Raw genomic sequence first — 23,188 nt, forward strand, 5'->3', positions numbered from 1 at the left:
TAACCCACCATGTTACTCTGGGCAGCCCACTGAGTGCCGCTCCTTTCTCACCCAGTGTGAGATTGTGTTCTATCTCCAACCCAACACATACTCAAGAGAGAGAGCTCGGATCGCTTACGTCATTTCACTCCTTACTGGTCGGGCTCGGGAGTGGGGCACAGCGATCTGGGAGGCAAGGGCTGAGTGTTCTAACAATTATCTGAACTTTAAAGAGGAGATGATACGGGTTTTTGATCGTTCAGTTTTTGGTAAGGAGGCTTCCAGGGCCCTGGCTTCCCTATGTCAAGGTGATCGATCCATAACGGATTACTCTATAGAGTTTCGCACTCTTGCTGCCTCCAGTGACTGGAACGAGCCGGCGTTGCTCGCTCGTTTTCTGGAGGGACTCCACGCTGAGGTTAAAGATGAGATTCTCTCCCGGGAGGTTCCTTCCAGCGTGGACTCTTTGATTGCACTCGCCATCCGCATAGAACGACGGGTAGATCTTCGTCACCGAGCTCGTGGAAGAGAGCTCGCGTTAACGGTGTTCCCCCTCTCCGCATCTCAACCATCGCCTCCCTCCGGCTCAGAGACTGAGCCCATGCAGCTGGGAGGTATTCGCATCTCGACTAAGGAGAGGGAACGGAGGATCACCCGCCTTTGCCTCTATTGCGGTTCTGCTGGACATTTTGTCATTTCATGTCCAGTAAAAGCCAGAGCTCATCAGTAAGCGGAGGGCTACTGGTGAGCGCTACTACTCAGGTCTCTCCATCAAGATCCTGTACTACCTTGTCGGTCCATCTACGCTGGACCGGTTCGGCTGCTTCCTGCAGTGCCTTGATAGATTCTGGGGCTGAGGGTTGTTTTATGGACGAAGCATGGGCTCTGAAACATGACATTCCTCTCAGACAGTTAGGGAAGCCCACGCCCATGTTCGCCTTAGATGGTAGTCTTCTCCCCAGTATCAGATGTGAGACACTACCTTTAACCCTCACAGTATCTGGTAACCACAGTGAGACCATTTCTTTTTTGATTTTTCGTTCACCTTTTACACCTGTTGTTTTGGGTCATCCCTGGCTAGTATGTCATAATCCTTCTATTAATTGGTCTAGTAATTCTATCCTATTCTGGAACGTTTCTTGTCATGTGAAGTGTTTAATGTCTGCTACCCCTCCTGTTTCTTCTGTCCCCTCTTCTCAGGAGGAACCTGGTGATTTGACAGGAGTGCCGGAGGAATATCATGATCTGCGCACGGTCTTCAGTCGGTCCAGAGCCAACTCCCTTCCTCCTCACCGGTCGTATGATTGTTGTATTGATCTCCTTCCGGGGACCACTCCCCCTCGGGGTAGACTATACTCTCTGTCGGCTCCCGAACGTAAGGCTCTCGAGGATTATTTGTCTGTTTCTCTCGACACCGGTACCGTGGTGCCTTCTTCCTCTCCCGCCGGAGCGGGGGTTTTTTTTGTTAAGAAGAAGGACGGTACTCTGCGCCCCTGCGTGGATTATCGAGGGCTGAATGACATAACGGTTAAGAATCGTTATCCGCTTCCCCTTATGTCGTCAGCCTTCGAGATTCTGCAGGGAGCCAGGTTCTTTACTAAGTTGGACCTTCGTAATCTCGTGCGCATCAGAGAGGGGGACGAGTGGAAAACGGCGTTTAACACTCCGTTAGGGCATTTTGAATACCGGGTTCTGCCGTTCGGTCTCGCTAATGCTCCAGCTGTCTTTCAGGCATTAGTTAATGATGTACTGAGAGACATGCTGAACATCTTTGTTTTCGTCTACCTTGACGATATCCTGATTTTTTCACCGTCACTCGAGATTCATGTTCAGCACGTTCGACGTGTACTCCAGCGCCTTTTAGAGAATTGTCTCTACGTGAAGGCTGAGAAGTGCGCCTTTCATGTCTCCTCTGTCACATTTCTCGGTTCTGTTATTTCCGCTGAAGGCATTCAGATGGATCCCGCTAAGGTCCAGGCTGTCAGTGATTGGCCCGTTCCAAAGTCACGTGTCGAGTTGCAGCGCTTTCTAGGTTTTGCTAATTTCTATCGGCGTTTCATTCGTAATTTCGGTCAAGTTGCTGCCCCTCTCACAGCTCTTACTTCTGTCAAGACGTGCTTTAAGTGGTCCGGTTCCGCCCAGGGAGCTTTTGATCTCCTCAAGAAGCGTTTTACATCCGCTCCTATCCTTGTTACTCCTGACGTCACTAAACAATTCATTGTCGAGGTTGACGCTTCAGAGGTGGGCGTGGGAGCCATTCTATCCCAGCGCTTCCATTCTGACGATAAGGTCCATCCTTGCGCTTATTTTTCTCATCGCCTGTCGCCATCGGAACGCAACTATGATGTGGGTAACCGCGAACTGCTCGCCATCCGCTTAGCCCTAGGCGAATGGCGACAGTGGTTGGAGGGGGCGACCGTTCCTTTTGTCGTTTGGACTGACCATAAGAACCTTGAGTACATCCGTTCTGCCAAACGACTTAATGCACGTCAAGCAAATTTGGGCGTTGTTTTTCGCTTGTTTCGAGTTCGTGATTTCTTATCGCCCGGGTAATAAGAACACCAAGCCTGATGCCTTATCCCGTCTCTTTAGTTCTTCTGTGGCTTCTACCGACCCCGAGGGGATTCTCCCTGAAGGGCGTGTTGTCGGGTTGACTGTCTGGGGAATTGAGAGACAGGTAAAGCAAGCACTCACTCACACTGCGTCGCCGCGCGCTTGTCCTAGTAACCTTCTTTTCGTTCCTGTCTCTACTCGTCTGGCTGTTCTTCAGTGGGCTCACTCTGCCAAGTTAGCTGGCCACCCCGGCGTTCGGGGTACGCTTGCTTCTATTCGCCAGCGGTTTTGGTGGCCTACTCAGGAGCGTGACACGCGCCGTTTCGTGGCTGCTTGTTCGGACTGCGCGCAGACTAAGTCAGGTAACTCTCCGCCTGCCGGTCGTCTCAGACCGCTTCCCATTCCTTCTCGACCATGGTCTCACATCGCCTTAGACTTTATTACCGGTCTGCCTTCGTCTGCGGGGAAGACTGTGATTCTTACGGTTGTCGATAGGTTCTCTAAGGCGGCACATTTCATTCCCCTTGCTAAGCTTCCTTCCGCTAAGGAGACGGCACAAATCATCATTGAGAATGTGTTCAGAATTCATGGCCTCCCGTTAGACGCCGTTTCAGACAGAGGCCCGCAATTCACGTCACAGTTTTGGAGGGAGTTCTGTCGTTTGATTGGTGCTTCCGTCAGTCTCTCTTCCGGTTTTCATCCCCAGTCTAACGGTCAAGCAGAAAGGGCCAATCAGACGATTGGTCGCATATTACGCAGCCTTTCTTTTCGAAACCCTGCGTCTTGGGCAGAACAGCTCCCCTGGGCAGAATACGCTCACAACTCGCTTCCTTCGTCTGCTACCGGGCTATCTCCGTTTCAGAGTAGTCTGGGGTACCAGCCTCCTCTGTTCTCGTCCCAGCTCACCGAGTCCAGCGTTCCCTCCGCTCAGGCTTTTGTCCAACGTTGTGAGCGCACCTGGAGGAGGGTCAGGTCTGCACTTTGCCGTTACAGGGCGCAGACTGTGAGAGCCGCCAATAAACGTAGGATTAAGAGTCCTAGGTATTGTCGCGGTCAGAGAGTGTGGCTTTCCACTCGTAACCTTCCCCTTACGACAGCTTCTCGCAAGTTGACTCCGCGGTTCATTGGTCCGTTCCGTGTCTCTCAGGTCGTCAATCCTGTCGCGGTGCGACTGCTTCTTCCGCGACATCTTCGTCGCGTCCACCCTGTCTTCCATGTCTCCTGTGTCAAGCCTTTTCTTCGCGCCCCCGTTCGTCTTCCCTCCCCCCCCCGTCCTTGTCGAGGGCGCACCTATTTACAAGGTACGGAAGATCATGGACATGCGTTCTCGTGGACGTGGTCACCAGTACTTAGTGGATTGGGAGGGTTTACGGTCCTGAGGAGAGGAGTTGGGTTCCATCTCGGGACGTGCTGGACCGTTCGTTGATTGATGATTTCCTCCGTTGCCGCCAGGGTTCCTCCTCGAGTGCGCCAGGAGGCGCTCGGTGAGTGGGGGGGTACTGTCATGTTTTGTCATTGATTATCATGTCTTGTCTCTGTGCTTTCTTTCTATTCGTTTCCCTCTGCTGGTCTTATTAGGTTCTTTCCCTCTTTCTATCCCTCTCTCTCCCCCTCCCTCTCTCCCTCTCTCGCTCTCTCTCTCTATCGTTCCGTTCCTGCTCCCAGCTGTTCCTCATTTCTCCTAACTACCTCATTTACTCTTTTCACACCTGTCCCCTATTTTGCCCTCTGATTAGAGTCCCTATTTCTCCCTCTGTTTTCCGCTTCTGTCCTTGTCGGATCCTTGTATGATGTTCGCTGTTCTGTGTCCTTGTTCCGCCCTGTCGTGTTTTACCTTCTTCAGATGCTGCGTGTGAGCAGGTGTCATTGTCAGCTACGGCCGATGCCTTCCCGAAGCGACCTGCAGTCTGTGGTCGCGTCTCCAGTCATTCCTCTCTACTGACGAGTGGATTTCTGTTTTCCTGTGTTTGCTTTCACCTAGATAATATCCAGGATTATCACTTTTGTCTAAGACTGGAATAAAGACTCTGTTTTCGTTAAGTCGCTTTTGGGTCCTCATTCACCTGCATAACACGTGGTTGTGAACCCCGGAGTCGTCGTTGATCCTCCTTCACGGCCTCCGCCTGCTTTCATGGCAGGGTCTTGTCTCCTGCCATAACCTCCTCCCATGTCCATGATGTCCTCCACTCCCTTTTCTCTCGGGCCCAGGATCTCTGCTCCTCCTGGCCACGCTGCTTGCTCCTTTGGTGGTGGGATCTTCTGTCATGTTCGTTGAAATGAGTGGACCAAGGCGCAGCGTGCGTAGACTTCCACATTTTATTTAATAGTGAATTTTACAACTAAAACAACAACGAATATTTCAAAATGTGTAGTATTGCAGTGCTCAAGGCAACTATACAAAAACAAGATCCCACAAACTAAGGTGGGAAAAAGGCTGCCAAAGTATGATCCCCAACCAGAGACAACAATAGACAGCTGCCTCTGATTGGGAACCATGCCCAGCCAACATAGAAAATACAACATAGATTGCCCACCCTAGTCACACCCTGACCTAACCAAATAGAGAATAAAAAGGCTCTCTAATGTCAGGGCGTGACAACTGTTCTCGGATGTTTAGATGTACTAGTATGTTAAGGCAGGGCTGGTTGCTCAAAACACCTTAAATTAGATGTACGGAGTGCCGTGACAACAGCAGGGCATAGAACAGCTTTCAAAGATGGCTGGAAACTATTGTTGACAGAGAAAGATAGTCATGGGCGGATAGCAGAGTATTTTTTATGAATGAGAGTAAGACTGGGAGGAGGTCAGAGTGCTTTGTGATTATGGCTTCGAGAGAGAGGAGGAGAGAGGATGAGGGAGGAGGAGGGGCTAGGAAGATCAGGGAGAGGGGGTGAGGAGTGGTGAGAAGAGGGGGTGAGGAGAGGGTATGAATGAATGAAGCTGCAGTCTCTCTCTCTCTCTCTCTCTCTCTCTCTCTCTCTCTCTCTCTCTCTCTCTCTCTCTCTCTCTCTCTCTCTCTCTCTCTCTCCGTGTGGAGTGGATTCCAGGGTGATTTACAGAAAGTGAGCTCCTTTGGCATTCTTCCTTAACTACTGTAGCCTATCAGGAGGCCCCTCATAAATGCAAACAACACACACTCAGCCAATCAGCAGACAGCAGCAGTAGCATACCCCCCTAATGTGTGAGTGTGTGTTTACTCTTCATATCACCCTCTGAGGAGCTCTATATGACAGGCTTCTAGTTAGTTCTAAGAGTGAATCTATATCCTACTGAGTGCAGGCAGAGCTTTGTTCCCCCTGGACTTCTCTGGATCAGAGGTCAGGTTAGTTCAGACTCCTTCCTTTGCTTGTCTGATGTCGTGCAGAGCTGCCATCAATGACTCCAGTCTGTCATTCAGTAATGGACAGCATAAAGTAGATTAGTTATGACTAACTTCACATTTTAACAATTTTTGAGGGGCACAAACAAGGCACTATCATTATGGCAAATACTTCACATACCTTATTATATCTCGGTTTGACACTTTCCCCTACAACATAGCAATATATCTTTGACCCTGAGAGGATCCTTTGGAATTCCTTATCTGTGCTATCTGTGTCTTTATATTTTAACCAGCTACAGCTGGATATCAAGGCATAGTGCCGCTCCTCCTCAGTAGTAATCTACTCTACTGCGCCTCAGGAATGACTGCCATGCTGTTGCGTCCATATAGGATGACACGCACACACAACACACACACTCTGAGTCCAGTGACAATACAGCCATGAGGTCACTCTGTCTTCACATCCGAACATGTTGTGTTAGCTGGAACCACATATTACCTTGCTCTCTTACGGTGCCAAATACCGAATACTGCTCCTCTCCCTTACTCCCTCTCTCACTCCCACTTCATATTTCTCTCTCATACAGTATCTCTTCTCTCCTCCCCTTTCCACCTCCCACACAAATACACACACTCACTCACTCTCACACTCCATGCCCTTACGCATATTCTGAATGGCTTAGTCAGAGCGCTAGCGGCATGCATAGAGATAGCCAGCGCTAACCTCCACTAGCCTGAGGGAGGACAGATAGAGGGATAGTTGAGATGACAGTGTTGCCCTGCAGAGGAAGACCTGCTTGACATGCTGACTGGAAACACAGTGGCTGCACTTCTGACAGGAGACTCTTCTACTCTCTCTCTTTTCTCTCTCTCTTCTACTCTCTCACTTTTCTCTCTCTCTCTTTTACTTTCGCTCCTCTGTCTCTTCTGAGAGAATCTCCTAGTCCCTCATTCTCTCTCCTGTTCTCTCTTGTGTCTTAAGATAACTTTGGTTCCACTAGGACTGTCTCTCTCCAGTGTTTTGTTGCTATGATCTCAGTTTGTCTGTTCAGACAACAAACATGACTATTCTCCACCTAACAGGTAAGACTCTACTTGCATCTCAAATGGCACCCTATTCCCTATATAGTGCACAACTTTTGACCAATCCCTATCGGCCCGGGTCAAACATAGTGCACTATAAAGGGAATATGGTTCCATTCTCTGTCTGTTTTCTGTTTTCATAGCCCTTTGAAACAGTTTATTAAATGATTATTTAAAAATTATTATTATTTATGGCAGATAGATTGTAGCTTCCATCAATGTAATTGTTTGCATCACTTCCAATCCCTCATATATCTTTTTGCAAATATATATATATATATATATATATATATATATATATATATATATATATATATATATACACATACAGTTGAAGTCGGAACTGTACATAAACCTTAGCCAAATACATTTAAACTCAGTTTTTCACAATTCCCGACATTTAATCCTAGTAAAAATTCCCTGTTTTAGGTCAGTTAGGATCACCACTTTATTTTAAGAATGTGAAATGTCAGAATAATAGTAGAGAGAATTGATTTATTTAAGCTTTTATTTATTTAATTACATCCCCAGTGGGTCAGAAGTTTACATACACTCACTTAGTATTTGGTAACATTGCCTTTAAATAATTTAACTTGGGTCAAAATGTGTTGGGTAGCCTTCCACAATAAGTTGGGTGAATTTTGGCCCATTCGTCCTGACAGAGCTGGTGTAACTGAATCAGGTTTGTAAGCCTCCTTGCTCACACGCACTTTTTCAGTTCTGTCCACAAATGTTCTATAGGTGTGAGGTCAGGGTTTTGTGATGGCCACTCCAATACGTTGACTTTGTTGTCCTTAAGCCATTTTGCCACAACTTTGGAAGTATGCTTGGGGTCATTGTCCATTTGGAAGACCCGTTTGCGACCAAACTTTAATTTTCTGACTGATGTCTTGAGATGTTGCTTCAATATATCCACATCCTTTTCCATCCTCGTGATGCCATCTATTTTGTGAAGTGCACCAGTCCCTCCTGCAGCAAAGCACCCCCACAACATGATGCTGCCACCCCTTGTCACGGCTTCTAGGAGTAGTGGGTGGAGAAGTCAGGTGCAGAGAGCAGAGGTAGTTCAATCCTGATCTTTTAATCCAGAACAACAAGTAACGGTAACGCCAAACACTAAGGCGCATTACTTAAACCAGCCCAAAAGCAGGACAAAACAGTCCGGAGAAAATAGTCCACGAGAATACACACCACATGAACAGAAAAACAAGACCGCACAAAAGCAGGCGGGCAAACCTAGTTTAAATAGCCCAAATCAAAATCCAAACAAGAAACAGGTGTAACAAATCAGACAAAACTAACAAACAGAAAGGGGATTGGTGGCAGCTAGTAGACCGCCGCCCGCCGCCCGCCTCCCGAACAGGAAGAGAAACCACCTTCGGCGTTATTCATGACAGTACCCCCCTTCTGACGCGCGGCTCCCGCAGCGCGCCGACCCCGGCTTCGAGGGCGACCCGGAGTGCGAGGCGCAGGGCGATCCGGATGGAGGCGATGGAAATCCCTTAGTAGTGATGGATCCGAAATGTCCCCCACAGGTACCCAGCACCTCTCCTCCGGACCGTACCCCTCCCAGTCCACGAGGTACTGCGGGCCCCTCACCCGGTGTCTCGAGTCCAGAACAGCTCGTACCGTGTATGCCGGGGACCCCTTGATGTCCAGAGGGGGTGCAGGGACCTCCGACACCTCACCTTCTTGTAGGGGACCAGCTACCACCGGTTTGAGGCGAGACACATGAAACGAGGGGTTAATATGATAGTAAGAGGGGAGTTGTAATCTATAACACACGTCGTTTATCCTCCTCAGGACTTTAAATGGCCCCACACACTGCGGCCCCAGCTTCCGGCAGGGCAGGCGGAGGGGCAGGTTTCAGGTCAAGAGCCAGACCCTGTCCCCTGGTGCGAACACAGGGGCCTCACTGCGGTGGCGGTCAGCGCTCTTCTTCTGCCGTCCACCAGCTTGCTTGAGAGATTCCTGGACTGCCCTCCAGGTCTCCCTAGAGAGCTGCACCCACTCCTCCACTGCAGGAGCTTCGGTCTGACTCTGATGCCACGGAGCCAAGACCGGCTGATAGCCCAGCACGCATTGGAATGGTGACATGTGGCGGAGTGGCAGAGTGAGTTCTGTGCCACCTCCGCCCATGGGGCGTACCTCGCCCATTCTCCTGGCCGGTCCTGGCAATACGACCGCAGAAACCTACCCACCTCCTGGTTCACTCTCTCCACCTGCCCATTACTCTCGGGGTGATAACCAGAGGTCAGGCTGACCGAGACCCCCAGACGCTCCATAAACACCCTACAAACTCGGGACGTGAACTAGGGACCTCAATCAGAAACGTCCTCCGGCACCCCATAGTGCCGGAAGACGTGGGTAAATAGGACCTCCACAGTCTGTAGGGCCGTAGGGAGACCAGGCAATGGGAGAAGACGGCAGGACTTAGAAAACCTGTCCACAACGACCAGGATCATAGTGTTCCCCTGAGACGGGGGAAGATCGGTAAGGAAGTCCACCGACAGATGAGACCAGGGCCGTTGTGGAACAGGGAGGGGCTGTAGCTTCCCTCTAGGCAGGTGCCTAGGAGCCTTACTCTGAGCGCACACCGAACAAGAGGAGACATAGAGCCTCACGTCCTAAGTTGGGCCACCAGTACTTCCCCCTAAGACCCCGCACTGTTCTCGCAATACCTGGATGACCTGAAGAGGGTGGTATGTGGGCCCACCAAATCAATTGATCACGGACACCAAGCGGCACGTACCTAAGACCGGTGGGACACTGTGAAGGCGCAGGTTCCGGAAGTTTAGCCAACCGCAACGCCCGCTCGATGTCCGCGGCCACCTCCCATACCACCGGTGCCACCAGCCTAGAGGCTGGAAGGATGGAAGTAGGATCGATGGACCGGTCCTCAGATGTCATAGAGACGGGACAGCACGTCGGCCTTAGTGTTGAGGGATCCTGGTCTATAAGAGATTGTGAATCTGAATCTGGTAAAGAACATGGCCCACCTAGCCTGATGAGGATTCAGTCTCATCGCCGCCTGGATATACTCCAGATTGCGGTGGTCAGTCCAGATGAGGAAAGGGTGCTTAGCCCCCTCAAGCCAGTGTCTCCATACCTTCAGGGCTTTCACCACAGCCAACAACTTCCGGTCCCCCACATCATAGTTTCGCTCCGCCGGACCTAACTTCCTCGGGAAAAAAGCGCAGGGGTGGAGCTTCGGTGGCGTGTCCGAGCGCTGTGATAGCATGGCTACAACCCCAGCCTTGGACTCGTCCACCTCCACTATGAACGCCAAAGCGGGGTCCAGATGCGTCAACACGGGAGCGTCAGTAAACAGCGCCTTCAACCGATTGAAAGCTCCGTCCGCCTCGGCCGACCACCGTAAACGCACCGGCTCCCCCTTCAGCAGTGAGGTAATAGGAGCTGCCACCTGGCCAAAACCCCCGGATAAACCTCTGGTAGTAATTGGCAAACCCTAAAAACCGCTGCACCTCCTGTACCGTGGTCGGAGTCGGCCAATTACACACAACGTTAACGCGGTCACACTCCATCACCACCCCCGAGGTGGAAATGCGATAACCCAGGAAGGAAACGGTTCATTTGGAGAACACACATTTCTCAGCCTTGACGTATAGGTCATGCTCCAGCAGTCGCCCAAGTACCTTGCACACCAGGGAGACATGCGCGGCGCGTGTAGCGGAATAGATCAGGATGTCATCAATATACACCACCACACCCTGCCCGTGCAGGTCCTTGAGAATCTCATCTACAAAGGATTGAAAGACGGCTGGAGCATTCTTTAACCCATACGGCCTGACGAGGTACTCATAGTGGCCAGATGTTGTACTAAACTCTGTTTTCCACTCATCTCCCTCCCAAATACTCACCAGATTATACGCTCTCCTGAGGTCCAGTTTCGTGAAAAAACGTGCTCCGTGGAATGATTCCACCGCCGTGGCGATGAGAGGTAGCGGATAACTAAACCCCACTGTGATAGAATTGAGACCTCGATAATCAATGCACAGATACAGACCTCCCTCCTTTTTTTCACAAAAAATAAACTTGAGGAGACGGGTGACATGGAGGGCTGAATGTACCCCTGTCTCAGAGATTCCGTGACATATGTCTCCATAGCCAACGTCTCCTCCTGTGACAATTGGTACACGTGACTCCTGGGAAGTGCAGCGTTCTCCTGGAGGTTTATCACACAACACCCCCCGTCGATGGCGTGGGAATTTGGTTGGCCTTTTCTTACAAAAAGCGATAGCCAAATCGGCATATTCTGAGGGAATGCGCACAGTGGAAACCTGGTCTGGACTCTCCACCGACGTGGCACCAATGGAAACTCCTATACACCTACCTGAACACTCCTCTGACCACCTCTGGAGAGCCCCCTGTTTCCACAAAATCCGGGGATTGTGACTGGCCAGCCAGGGATCCCCCAGCACCACTGGAAATGCAGGTGAATCGATAAGGAAGAAACTGATCCGCTCCCTATGATCCCCCTGCGTTACCATGTCCAGTGGAACCGTGGCCTCCCCAACCAGCCCTGACCCTAACGGTCGGCTATCTAAGGAGTGCACGGGGAAGGGCGGATCTATCGGCACCAACGGAATCCCCAACCTACGGGCGAGTCCGCGATCCATAAAACTCCCAGCTGCGCCTGAATCGACTAGTGCCTTATGCTGGAGAGAGGGAGAAAATGCAGGGAAAGACATTTATAAAAACATGTGACCAACATGACTCACCTGGGGTGACCGAGAAGTGTTCCACCTGCCATCCCGACTCCCAGACGAGCTCCTCCAGCACTGGTCGGAAGTGTGTCTTCTCCGACCACAGCTGGTGCAGGAGGAGCCTCCTCCTCCGGTCCCCCTCGATGCAGCCCCCCCTAACTCCATCGGAGTTGGAGCAGGAGGGCTGGGAGGTGGAACTGACAGGACCCCTTCTAAATGCCCGCGGGCATCTAGCAGGTTGTCCGGCCAGATTGACAAGTCTATGAGTTCGTCGAGGGAGAATGTGGTGTCCCGACAAGCTAGGTCCCTGCGGACGTCCTCCCAGAGGCTGCACCGGTAGTGGTCCATCAGGGCCCTGTAATTCCACCCCGCACCAGTGGCCAAGGTCCGGAACTCCAATGCGAAGTCCTGCGCGCTCCTCGTCTCCTGTCTGAGGTGAAACAGTCGTTCACCCGCCGCTCGGCCCTCTGGAGGGTGGTCGAACATGGCCTGAAAACGGTGTGTGAACTCCGGGTAGTGGTCCCGAGCCGAGTCTGGGACGTTCCAGACAGCGTTGGTCCATTCCAGGGCTCTACCCATCAGGCAAGCAAGAGACGAGGAGGCTCACAGTCTCTTCACCCGAGGGAGTCGGACGAATGGTAGCCAGGTATAGTTCGAGCTGGAACAAAAACCCCTGGCACCCAGCCACCGCTCCATCGTACTCCCTCGGGGGCGCGAGACGCAACGCGCTGGGACCGGACGCCGCCGGAGGAGGAGTGGGTTGCGTCTGCAGTGGAGCTGGGGGTGAAGTCGGGACACCACTCCTCTCCCATCGCTCCATTCTCTCCATCATTTGGTCCATCGCCGAACCGATCCGATGGAGGATGGCCGTATGATGGAGGACGCGCTCCTCCATTGATGGAAGGGGGGTGGTTGCTGCTCCTGCTGACTGCATAGGAATGGTTTGGGATTCTGTCACGGCTTCTAGGAGTAGTGGGTGGAGAAGTCAGGTGCAGAGAGCAGAGGTAGTTCAATCGTGATCTTTTAATCCAGAACAACAAGTAACGGTAACGCATCATTTAAACCAGCCCAACGGCAGCACGAAACAGTCAGGAGAAAATAGTCCACAAGAATACATACCACATGAACAGAAAAACAAGCCCGCACAAAAGCAGGCAGGCATACCTGGTTTAAATAGCCCAAATCAAAACCCAAACAAGAAACAGGTGTAACAAATCAGACAAAACTAACTGAAACAGTAAAAGAGATCGGTGGCAGCTAGTAGACCGGCGACGACGACCGCCGAGCTCCGCCCGAACAGGAAGAGGAACCACCTTCGGCGGGAATCGTGACAGCCCTATGCTTCACGGTTGGGATGGTGTTCTTTGGATTGCAAGCATCCCCCTTTTCCCTCTAAACGTAATGATGGTCATTATGGCCAAACAGTTCTATTTTTGTGTCATCAGACCAGAGGACATTTCTCCAAAAAGTACGATATTTGTCCCCATGTGCAGTTGCAAACCGTAGTCTGGCTTTTTTATGGTGGTTTTGGAGTAGTGGCTTCTTCCTTGCCGAGCAGCCTATCAGGTTATGTCAATATGGGACTCGTTTTACTGTGGATATAGATACTTTTGTACCTGTTTCCTCCAGCATCTTTACAAGGTCCCTTGCTGTTGTTCTGGTATTGATTCGTATCAATGATTTTAGCCTACGTTTGATTGAAATATGCATCTTTGTCATTTTCTCTCCCCTTGCACCTGTCTATCTGGGCAATTTGGGAAAGTTTTAGCTGTTTATGATAACCCGCTTATCTTATTGTGGTGATTTTGTTAGAGAGCACATTTCGGATTCTCCGCTAATCAAACAGATAAGCTCTGCATTGCAGATAACAGATAAGCCATGTATTATGTTCCTTTCTAACGTAGAATATATTTGACATAAAAGCTAACATTTTCTTATTGCATTCATTATCATTCGTTAGCCTAAAAATCTATAATATTTCTAGTAATTTCTAGCCAATGGTCAAGGTCTTGTTTTAAAATGTTTGTCACAGAATAAAATGAATAAATTGTGAGACCTCTGGCTACACATAATTGGACTATATAATGGAATTAAATAAAGAAGTCAAGCTCCTGAGATTCTTATTTTCCATTATCATGAACTGAACACCTCCCAATGCAACTGGATCCTGGACTTCCTGACAGGCCACCCCCAGGTAGTGAGGGTAGGCAACAACACATCTTCATGGCCGTGCACGACTCCAACATCATTATTCATACGTTTGTTGACAACACGACGGTGGTAGGCTGGATCACAGACGACGATGAGACAGCTTATAGGAAGGAGGTCAGTGAACTGGTAGTGTGGTGCCAGGACAACAACCTTTCCCTCAACGTCAGCAAGACAAATGAGCTGATCATGAATTACAGTAAACAGGAGGGCCGAGCATGCCCCCTTCCACATAGGGGGCATGCTCGGGCCTGTGGAGCTGTTTGAGAGCTTCAAGTTCCTCGGTGTCCACATCACTATGGAATTAATTGTTGTGGAAGTAATTACGGTAGGCTACAAATACGCACCCGTCCTGAGCGTTGATTATTGATCATGCAGATATTAGAGCAGAAGGCCATAGCCAAAATAGATCATTTAACAGTTCCATTCCACATCACCATGTTCATAGAAATAATTTATGATAATTTACTGGTTTCTCGCAGTTATTTATCACAGAAAAAGGGAATGAGTTTTGGCGGTAAATCCTGGTAAATCTCGGTAACCCGGACATGGCAGGGGTGTGGTAGGGCTCGTGGCAGGAACGCAGTCTGCCTGTCAGCACAGCTGAATTTTAGAGAGCATTTTAGAGGCCCCCCCATCTTGCCAGTGTAGAGACGTTTTTTAATTTTTAAGCCAATTTCCTGCTATTCTATAAATGTCTCCATGGAGCTGAGAGAAATGTTTGCAGTTTTAAAGCTTATTTCCTGTCATTCTATGCATTTGGCCATGGCTAATGCGGTGTTATTTTGCTCAAACATAATAACAAAATCAATACTAAATTCATTGTTTTGGGGATTTTCAATTCTCCCTGCCTGACGGTCTAGCTTTTATTTTGGTGATTGTTAGTTCTCAAAGATTAAATGATTTAAAGATATACAGGTACATTATATTTTCTACATACTCTATATCTGTTTTAGTTGTTGAACTGCTTTTTAATCCACAAAATTAGTAAAAAATGTTAAGCACTGTTTGGGCGACCTGAAAAACACAACGTTAGGCGACCCGCCCATGGATTTCAACAGCAGAAGAAAACCCTGCACACATGTGTTGGTGTCACTGTGTTCTTCTCCCTCCATGTGAACATACTGTGTATTATTGTGTGTGTGTCATCCTATTTGTATGAGGCTGTATGGTTTGAGGCTGGATTCATATTGGGTTTAGATCAACCATACTAATACATAATCATCCATTACAGCATACAGATCAATCATGCTAATCAATAATCATCCATTACAGCATACAGATCAACCATACTAATAAATAATCATTAATTATACCATACAGATCAACCATACTAATAAATAATCATCCATTACACCATACAGATCAACCATACTAATAAATAATCATCCATTACAGCATACAGATCAACCATACTAATAAATAATCATCCATTACAGCATACAGATCAACCATACTAATAAATAATCATCCATTACAGCATACAGATCAACCATACTAATAAATAATCATCCATTACACCATACAGATCAACCATACTAATAAATAATCATCCATTACACCATACAGATCAACCATACTAATAAATAATCATCCATTACACCATACAGATCAACCATACTAATAAATACTCATCCATTACAGCATACAGATCAACCATACTAATAAATAATCATCCATTACACCATACAGATCAACCATACTAATAAATAATCATCCATTACACCATACAGATCAACCATACTAATAAATAATCATCCATTACAGCATACAGATCAACCATACTAATAAATAATCATCCATTACACCATACAGATCAACCATACTAATAAATAATCATCCATTACACCATACAGATCAACCATACTAATCAATAATCATCCATTACTCTATACAGATCAACCATACTAATAAATAATCATCCATTACAGCATACAGATCAACCATACTAATCAATAATCATCCATTACAGCATACAGATCAACCATACTAATAAATAATCATCCATTACAGCATACAGATCAACCATACTAATCAATAATCATCCATTACACCATACAGATCAACCATACTAATCAATAGACGTCAACCTCTCCATACATTCAGAAGGCAAAGTTATTCTCCAGGGAATTGAAGGACAGTTGCAAAGGCATTCATGATTGTGTTTAAGCTGTACCAAGGCCTCACAGTTGTGGTTAGTGTATCTATCTGTGAAATGTAGGGAATGCAGTTACTGATGTAACTTTGTTGTCAGCTTGTTTGGAAAGAGCAGTCTGAGAAAAGCCTCCCTTTGTACACTGAACAGATGGTTATCCCCTACACAGAGTGGAGTGCTTATGGAATGTGTGTGTGTGTGTGTGTGTGTGTGTGTGTGTGTGTGTGTGTGTGTGTGTGTGTGTGTGTGTGTGTGTGTGTGTGTGTGTGTGTGTGTGTGTGTGTGTGTGTGTGTGTGTGTGTGTGTGTGTGTGTGTGTGTGTGTGTGTGTGTGTGTGCATCAGCTGCTGGGCAGAATAGCTAGATTCCTGTGTGCAGAGATGTCACTGCTGTAGTGTTTGAAACAGATCCAGACTTGAACATTGCGACTGCAGCCAGATGTTCAGATTCACAGCTAGCAGCTCCTCTCTGGGGGCTATGTCCCACATGGCACCCTATTCCCTACATAGTGCACAACTTTTGACCAGAGCCCTATGGACACTGGTCAAAAGTAGCGCAATATATAGGAAATAGGGAGACATTTGGGACACAGCCTGGATATTAGCTCTGCTGGACTGTCTGGCTTCACTCCAGCTGTAGTTAGTTCACTGCTAGTAGGAGAGTCAGAAGGGGAAAGAAGAAACACACAGAATACTAGCTTGGTATATCTGTGCTTAAAGGTAAAGTTATTATTATTATTTTAGTTGAAATGGATGTGTGTGATGGATCTGAACCCGAGGACAGCAGGCAGTCTTTGAACAATGTCATTGTAAGATGTTTATGGCTTGAAACTAATGCATTTTCTTGTCTGTTTGTTTAATGCAGTATTTTCCTTTTCTCTGTATCTTCTCTAATGCCATATCTTCTTTGTATCTTCTCTAATGCAACATTTTTTCTAATGCAGTATCTTTTGTAATGCAGTATCTTCTCAAATGCAGTATCTTCTCAAATGCAGTATCTTCTCAAATGCAGTATCTTCTCTGTATCCTCTCCAATGCTGTATCTTCTCTAATGCAACATCTTCTCTAATGCAACATCTTCTCTAATGCAGTATCTTCTCAAATGCAGTATCTTCTCTGTATCCTCTCCAATGCTGTATCTTCTCTAATGCAGTATCTTCTCAAATGCAGTATCTTCTCTGTATATTCTCTGTATCCTCTCCAATGCTGCATCTTCTATATTGCTGTATCTTCTCTCTTTGTTTAATACTGTATCTTCTTAGTTTTTAATGCTGTATCTTGTTTCAGGGGATCTGCTGTTTGATCGGTTTGAAAGTTGGTGTTGCTGATCCAGGTGCTGAGGTGGTCTGATAGGAACATGGCAAATCCTTATAGCTCTTACATCATACAGCAGTCCCTCTGGATCTACCTGACCACTAGTCACACCACCAGACTACCTGTTCCCTAGTAACACACCGTAACAGACTGTAGAGACAACATGGACACAGTTCTGATGGTTACTCTGGAGGAGCGACAGTCTCTGGTCATGTCAGCATCATCTGGTAGGAGCTTCTCACCACAGACACTGGCACATACACAGGTACAGACACAGGCACAGCAACAGACACAACCAGAGACACAGACACACCAGTCCTCCTCAGAATGTGCTTCAGAGTCTTCTCATGATGACAACAGCTCCACAGAGAAAGGTGAAGATGGTTGTTTGACTGGACCACTAAGCAGTGACTATAACAGGACTGGAGCTCCTGGCATAGAGGGAAAACTAGCTGTTAGTACTGGAGGGCCAGCAGGACCAGTAGAGTCTGGTTCTGATGTCTCCCCTCCTGACCCTCTAGACCCTCTCCAGATCGTCTGTCCCGCGGGTCTCCTCAGTGAGCCAGGCAGTGTGACATCACCATCACCTGATGATGCCAATAACAATGGATTGGATTTACACAGTACTTCTCCAGCTGAGGATCCCTGCCTTGCCTCCAATGTTCCTTCTCCTAGGATAGAGAGAGATGTGGATGTTCTTGTTCCTAAGATAGAGGGAAACCTGGAGGTTGAGGACAGTGACAGACCTGTAGAATCAGGGCATTTCCTGGATGCTAACCTCTCTGGTCAGCTAGAGGACATGGAGCTGGGGCATACCTCGCCCAGCCAGACAGAGAGCGACATGGAGCTAGAGGAGGAGTCACCCAGATGGACAGAAACAGACAGCCAGCCTGAGGACCACTCAGAGGGGCCTATGGATAACGGACATGTCCCTACTGATCTGGAACACACAGAAGACAACCATGTGCCCTTCCCTCTAGGACATATCCATACCCTTCTGGTCCAATCAGACGCAGAGGTCAGCCATGTCACTATCTCTGTGGTCCAATCAGAGACTTTTAGCTCCATCCCTTCTCTAGTGGTCAGTGTGGACAACAACATGGATCCCTTCAGACCACCCTCCCTCCCCATAGCCCTCTCTGAGGCCCCCTTGGCGGGGCTAGGCCTCTGCGATCACCCCTGCATCATCAAACACAAACCTAGCTCCATCACCTTCTCAGACTACACCTGTAGTTCCTCCACCTGTCACTCTAGCACCGACCATAGTGTCTTCATCAATGACAGCTCCGACTGCAGGGAGTCTTCCTCAGAGGAGGATGATGAAGGTGATGTTGAAGAAGATGGGGATGATGACGACATATTCCCAGAGCTGCTTCAGAGCAGGGAGTTCCTGGTCAGTCGGAGAAGAAGGAGCAGCAACAGAGACAAAGTAGTTCAGAAGAGAAGTTCTCTGAATCCCCAGGCTGAGGCACCAGTCAGCTCTCCAACCAACACTTCAGCCAGCTCCCACCTCTCCTCCTCTTCTTCCTCCAAAAACCAGAACCACGAGGCAGAGACTGAGACCAGTAGCACAGAGGTAGGCTACTGTTTGTTGACAGTCATTACAGACATTACAGTATTTTAGAGACACAACTGTAAAGATAGTCCCACCTATTTTCCTCACATATTGATGTAATATTCATGTCTTTGTTGAATGGTTCAGTAGAGATGTGTTTGAAAGTTTATGTCAGGTTTAGGGACTGTGTACTTCCACTGGATGTCATAAGGTGAATGCACCAATTTGTAAGTCACTCTGGATAAGAGCGTCTGCTAAATGACTTAAATGTAAAATGTAAAATGTGTACTAACTGTAGTTTAACACCCTTAGATACAGTATATTAATATAATCCAGCCTGTTCTCTCAATGAGGAGACGTGACTGTTGCTCCCCCAGGCTGTGTATTTCCTGCCTCCTGGCCAGGAGCCATATGTATCAAGGGTCTTAGAGTAGGAGTGCTGATCTATGAGCAGTTATTGGGTTAAATGTGGAAGACCCAGCCTACTAGGTATCCCCTTTCCTTTACTCTGAGATGCTTGATACAAAAAGGCCCCAGATGTCTTCCATTAGGCTCAATACAAACACAGTGCTTTGCTATACAAACACTTTCAATAGTCTGCTCCCCACTGTTTGTTGTTATTGCATTCTGAGATATTACTCTATTGGAATGAGTTTGTAGGAGTACATTGAAAATCTAGCATTTTAAAACACAAAACCCAGCAGGCATTGCAGGAATGCAGACATCCTTAAACAGCCGTTTCTTTCCCTCCAGTCCTGTTTTGTCAGAGCTCCTACACAGGCATCATCATGTCTATTACAGTAACAGTGAACTTAGTCTAACCTTAAGCAACAGTAACTACAGCTTTATTCAGCTTCATTCTCCCCTATAATGTCAAAAGTGTATTCCTCGGCTCTGATCAAAAGTAATGCATTATAGGGAATAGGGAGCCATACTGCAGCAGCTCTGTGGTGTTTTTCTCCCAACCGTCCCTCTGGTCTTGGTAGTTACCAGGCTGTGACTCCATCCCTCCAGGTTTACTAGTTACCAGGCTGTAACCCCATCCCTCCAGGTTCACTAGTTACCAGGCTATGACTCCATCCCTCCAGGTTTACTAGTTACCAGGCTGTAACCCCATCCCTCCAGGTTCACTAGTTACCAGGCTATGACTCCATCCCTCCAGGTTTACTAGTTACCAGGCTGTAACCCCATCCCTCCAGGTTCACTAGTTACCAGGCTATGACTCCATCCCTCCAGGTTTACTAGTTACTAGGCTGTGAGTCCATCCCTCCAGGTTTACTAGTTACCAGGCTGTAACCCCATCCCTCCAGGTTCACTAGTTACCAGTTTATGACTCCATCCCTCCAGGTTTACTAGTTACTAGGCTGTGAGTCCATCCCTCCAGGTTCACTAGTTACCAGTTTATGACTCCATCCCTCCAGGTTTACTAGTTACTAGGCTGTGAGTCCATCCCTCCAGGTTTACTAGTTACCAGGCTGTAACCCCATCCCTCCAGGTTCACTAGTTACCAGGCTATGACTCCATCCCTCCAGGTTTACTAGTTACTAGGCTGTGACTCCATCCCTCCAGGTTTACTAGTTACTAGGCTGCGAGTCCATCCCTCCAGGTTCACTAGTTACCAGTTTATGACTCCATCCCTCCAGGTTTACTAGTTACTAGGCTGTGAGTCCATCCCTCCAGGTTTACTAGTTACCAGGCTGTAAACCCATCCCTCCAGGTTCACTAGTTACCAGGCTATGACTCCATCCCTCCAGATTTACTAGTTACCAGGCTGTAACCCCATCCCTCCAGGTTCACTAGTTACCAGGCTGTAACCCCATCCCTCCAGGTTTACTAGTTACCAGGCTGTAACCCCATCCCTCCAGGTTCACTAGTTACCAGGTTATGACTCCATCCCTCCAGGTTTACTAGTTACCAGGCTATGACTCCATCCCTCCAGGTTTACTAGTTACTAGGCTGTGAGTCCATCCCTCCAGGTTTACTAGTTACCAGGTTATGACCCCATCCCTCCAGGTTCACTAGTTACCAGGTTATGACTCCATCCCTCCAGGTTTACTAGTTACCAGGCTGTGACTCCATCCTTCCAGGTTTACTAGTTACCAGGCTATGACTCCATCCCTCCAGGTTTAATGCTAGTTACCAGACTGTGAGTGACCCCCCCATCTTCCAAGTTTTACTGGACTTTAAAAGTCTCTTCTGGACGTTGATGGATCATGTTTACATCATACACCTATGGTTTACCTGTGTCAGGGACACCAGATCTCTGACAGTGCATAGCTGTCATTCCTCAGATTAACCCGACATATAATGTAACCTTCATTTAACTAGGCAAGACAGTTAAGAACAAATTATTATTTACAATGATGGCCTACTGGGGAACAGTGGGTTAACTGCCTTGTTCAGGGGCAGAACGACAGATTTCTACCTTGTCAGCTCAGGGATTCGATCCAGCAACCTTTCGGTAACTGGCCCAACGCTCTAACCACTAGGCAACCTGCCGCCCCAAGAATAATAAAATAGCAACCCTAACCCTGGAGATTAGAACATAAAACAGAGGGGAGAGGTTAGGGAACACATCCATTGCCTCTGCTGATAGCCCTGGCAGGCTTTACAGACTGTATGACACAACACTGGGAATGGGCTGTGTGTGAGCATAAAGGTTGTGTGGGGAAAGGGAGGAGGAGTGCTTTAAATACCTGGAACTGGTTTAAACTGGGCCTTGGTCTAAATAGGAAACGGGGTGCCATTTGGGACGCAACCAGGGGCTCTGACAGGCAACACTCCTGTTTGAACTACAGCTTTTCATGCTCGCCATCGGAGGGCACCATTGCTACATAGTAATCCTACATGGCCTATGCACACGTCTCTCTAGTTCTCTCTCTCTCTCTCTCTCTCTCTCTCTGTGCATCAATCAGTTGGTTATGGTATGTTTGTGTATACTGTAAAAATACATGTTTCTGTGATGTTGTTTATCTTTATCTAGTTTAGAAGTGAAAAGATTCTACTGGTGTGACTCAGTGCAGAGTAGAAGCCTGTTCTCACCAAGGGATAGACCTGGGAACTTAGCAGGTAACTCCTAGAAAGTTAGGAGAGAATGGGTTTGAACTATTTTTCAACCTATTTAACCTATTCACCTTGCCATTGTTCCCTTTCACATGCCACCCTGCTCCATTTCTACCCCAATCATCAATCGAATCAACCCTCTCCCTGCCTGGTAATCTATGCCTCTCTCAGTGGGTGGTATGGTCCAGGCACAGTGCCCAGAGCTCACACACTTCATTCCTCATTGTCATGTCAAAGACCCGGCCTTGGGGTTTACAATGTAGCCAATTTACCCTGATAAAGATATTGTCCCTCTCACGTTTAGTTTTCCCCTGAAGATAACACTACTGTCTGTCTCATGCCGACAGCATTGCTATAGCATCAGTGTTTTTCACTATTTATGGAGCCAGAAAGAGGAAGTAAAAGGAATCATGGGTAGTCTCTCTCAGCTTCAAGCCTTCTCTGAAATTCCACTCATTCTGAGAAAAAGTGTCAGCATTCCGAGGCGGGCAGGCAGCACTGTGTGTGGCTGTCAGAGAGAAGAGAGACAGTAGGAGACATTGTGTTCTGGTGTGTTCCAGATATAGCACAGGGAGACAGAGAGATAGACAGATTGAGGCGTTTCTCCTGTCAGAGGTGAACCAGCTGACCCTAGGTGGGCTGACTTCTGCTCTGATCACTACTAGTAACACCTTTATGTTGTAGGAACTCTCTAGATGCATTACCACCTCTAGTTCCCTGTCCCTACATAGATTAGTGTTTCTTCTGAACTGTATTTCCTATATTTTCTTGTCCATTCCCATTTTGTTTTCATTCTGATGAAGGCCGTTGGCAGCCAAAACGTCATGGCTTTGACTAGATAAAAAAAGTATCACGATTTTAATAGTGAGGGAAAATCACGCCTATTTACTGTATGTTGTGACTGAGACTCACTGCCTCTACATTGAAGCAGGAAGAACAGGAGGCCAATGGGAGGGTCACACCAGTGGCTCAGACACCAGCACTACTACAGTAGGTCTGTCATGTTTGTCATTTATTGTCATGTCTTGTCCCTGTGCTCCCCATGCTATTCGTTTCCCTCTGCTGGTCTTGTTTGGTTCTATCCCTCTCTCTCCCCCTCCCTCTCTCACTCTCTCGCTCTCTCTTCTCTCTGTCGTTCCGTTCCTGCTCCCAGCTGTTCCTATTCCCCTAATCATCATTTAGTCTTCCCACACCTGTTCCCGATCCTTTCCCCTGATTAGATTCCCTATTT

General features: G+C 47.9%; 1 protein-coding gene across 1 annotated transcript in view; it reads left to right on the forward strand.

Annotated features, from left to right (window-relative positions):
- Window positions 1-6,630: 6,630 nt before the first annotated feature.
- The window catches only part of LOC123992837 (stAR-related lipid transfer protein 13-like), a 112,200-nt gene continuing 95,642 nt past the window's right edge, over window positions 6,631-23,188 (forward strand). The window contains exons 1-2 of the mRNA XM_046294390.1: window positions 6,631-6,937; window positions 17,313-18,915. Coding sequence (XP_046150346.1) covers window positions 17,503-18,915 — 1,413 coding nt within the window. The 5' untranslated portion in view covers window positions 6,631-6,937; window positions 17,313-17,502. The remainder of the gene's footprint in view (window positions 6,938-17,312; window positions 18,916-23,188) is intronic.

This window comes from Oncorhynchus gorbuscha, linkage group LG13 (assembly GCF_021184085.1).
Source record: "Oncorhynchus gorbuscha isolate QuinsamMale2020 ecotype Even-year linkage group LG13, OgorEven_v1.0, whole genome shotgun sequence".
NCBI classification, from domain to species: Eukaryota; Metazoa; Chordata; class Actinopteri; order Salmoniformes; family Salmonidae; genus Oncorhynchus; species Oncorhynchus gorbuscha.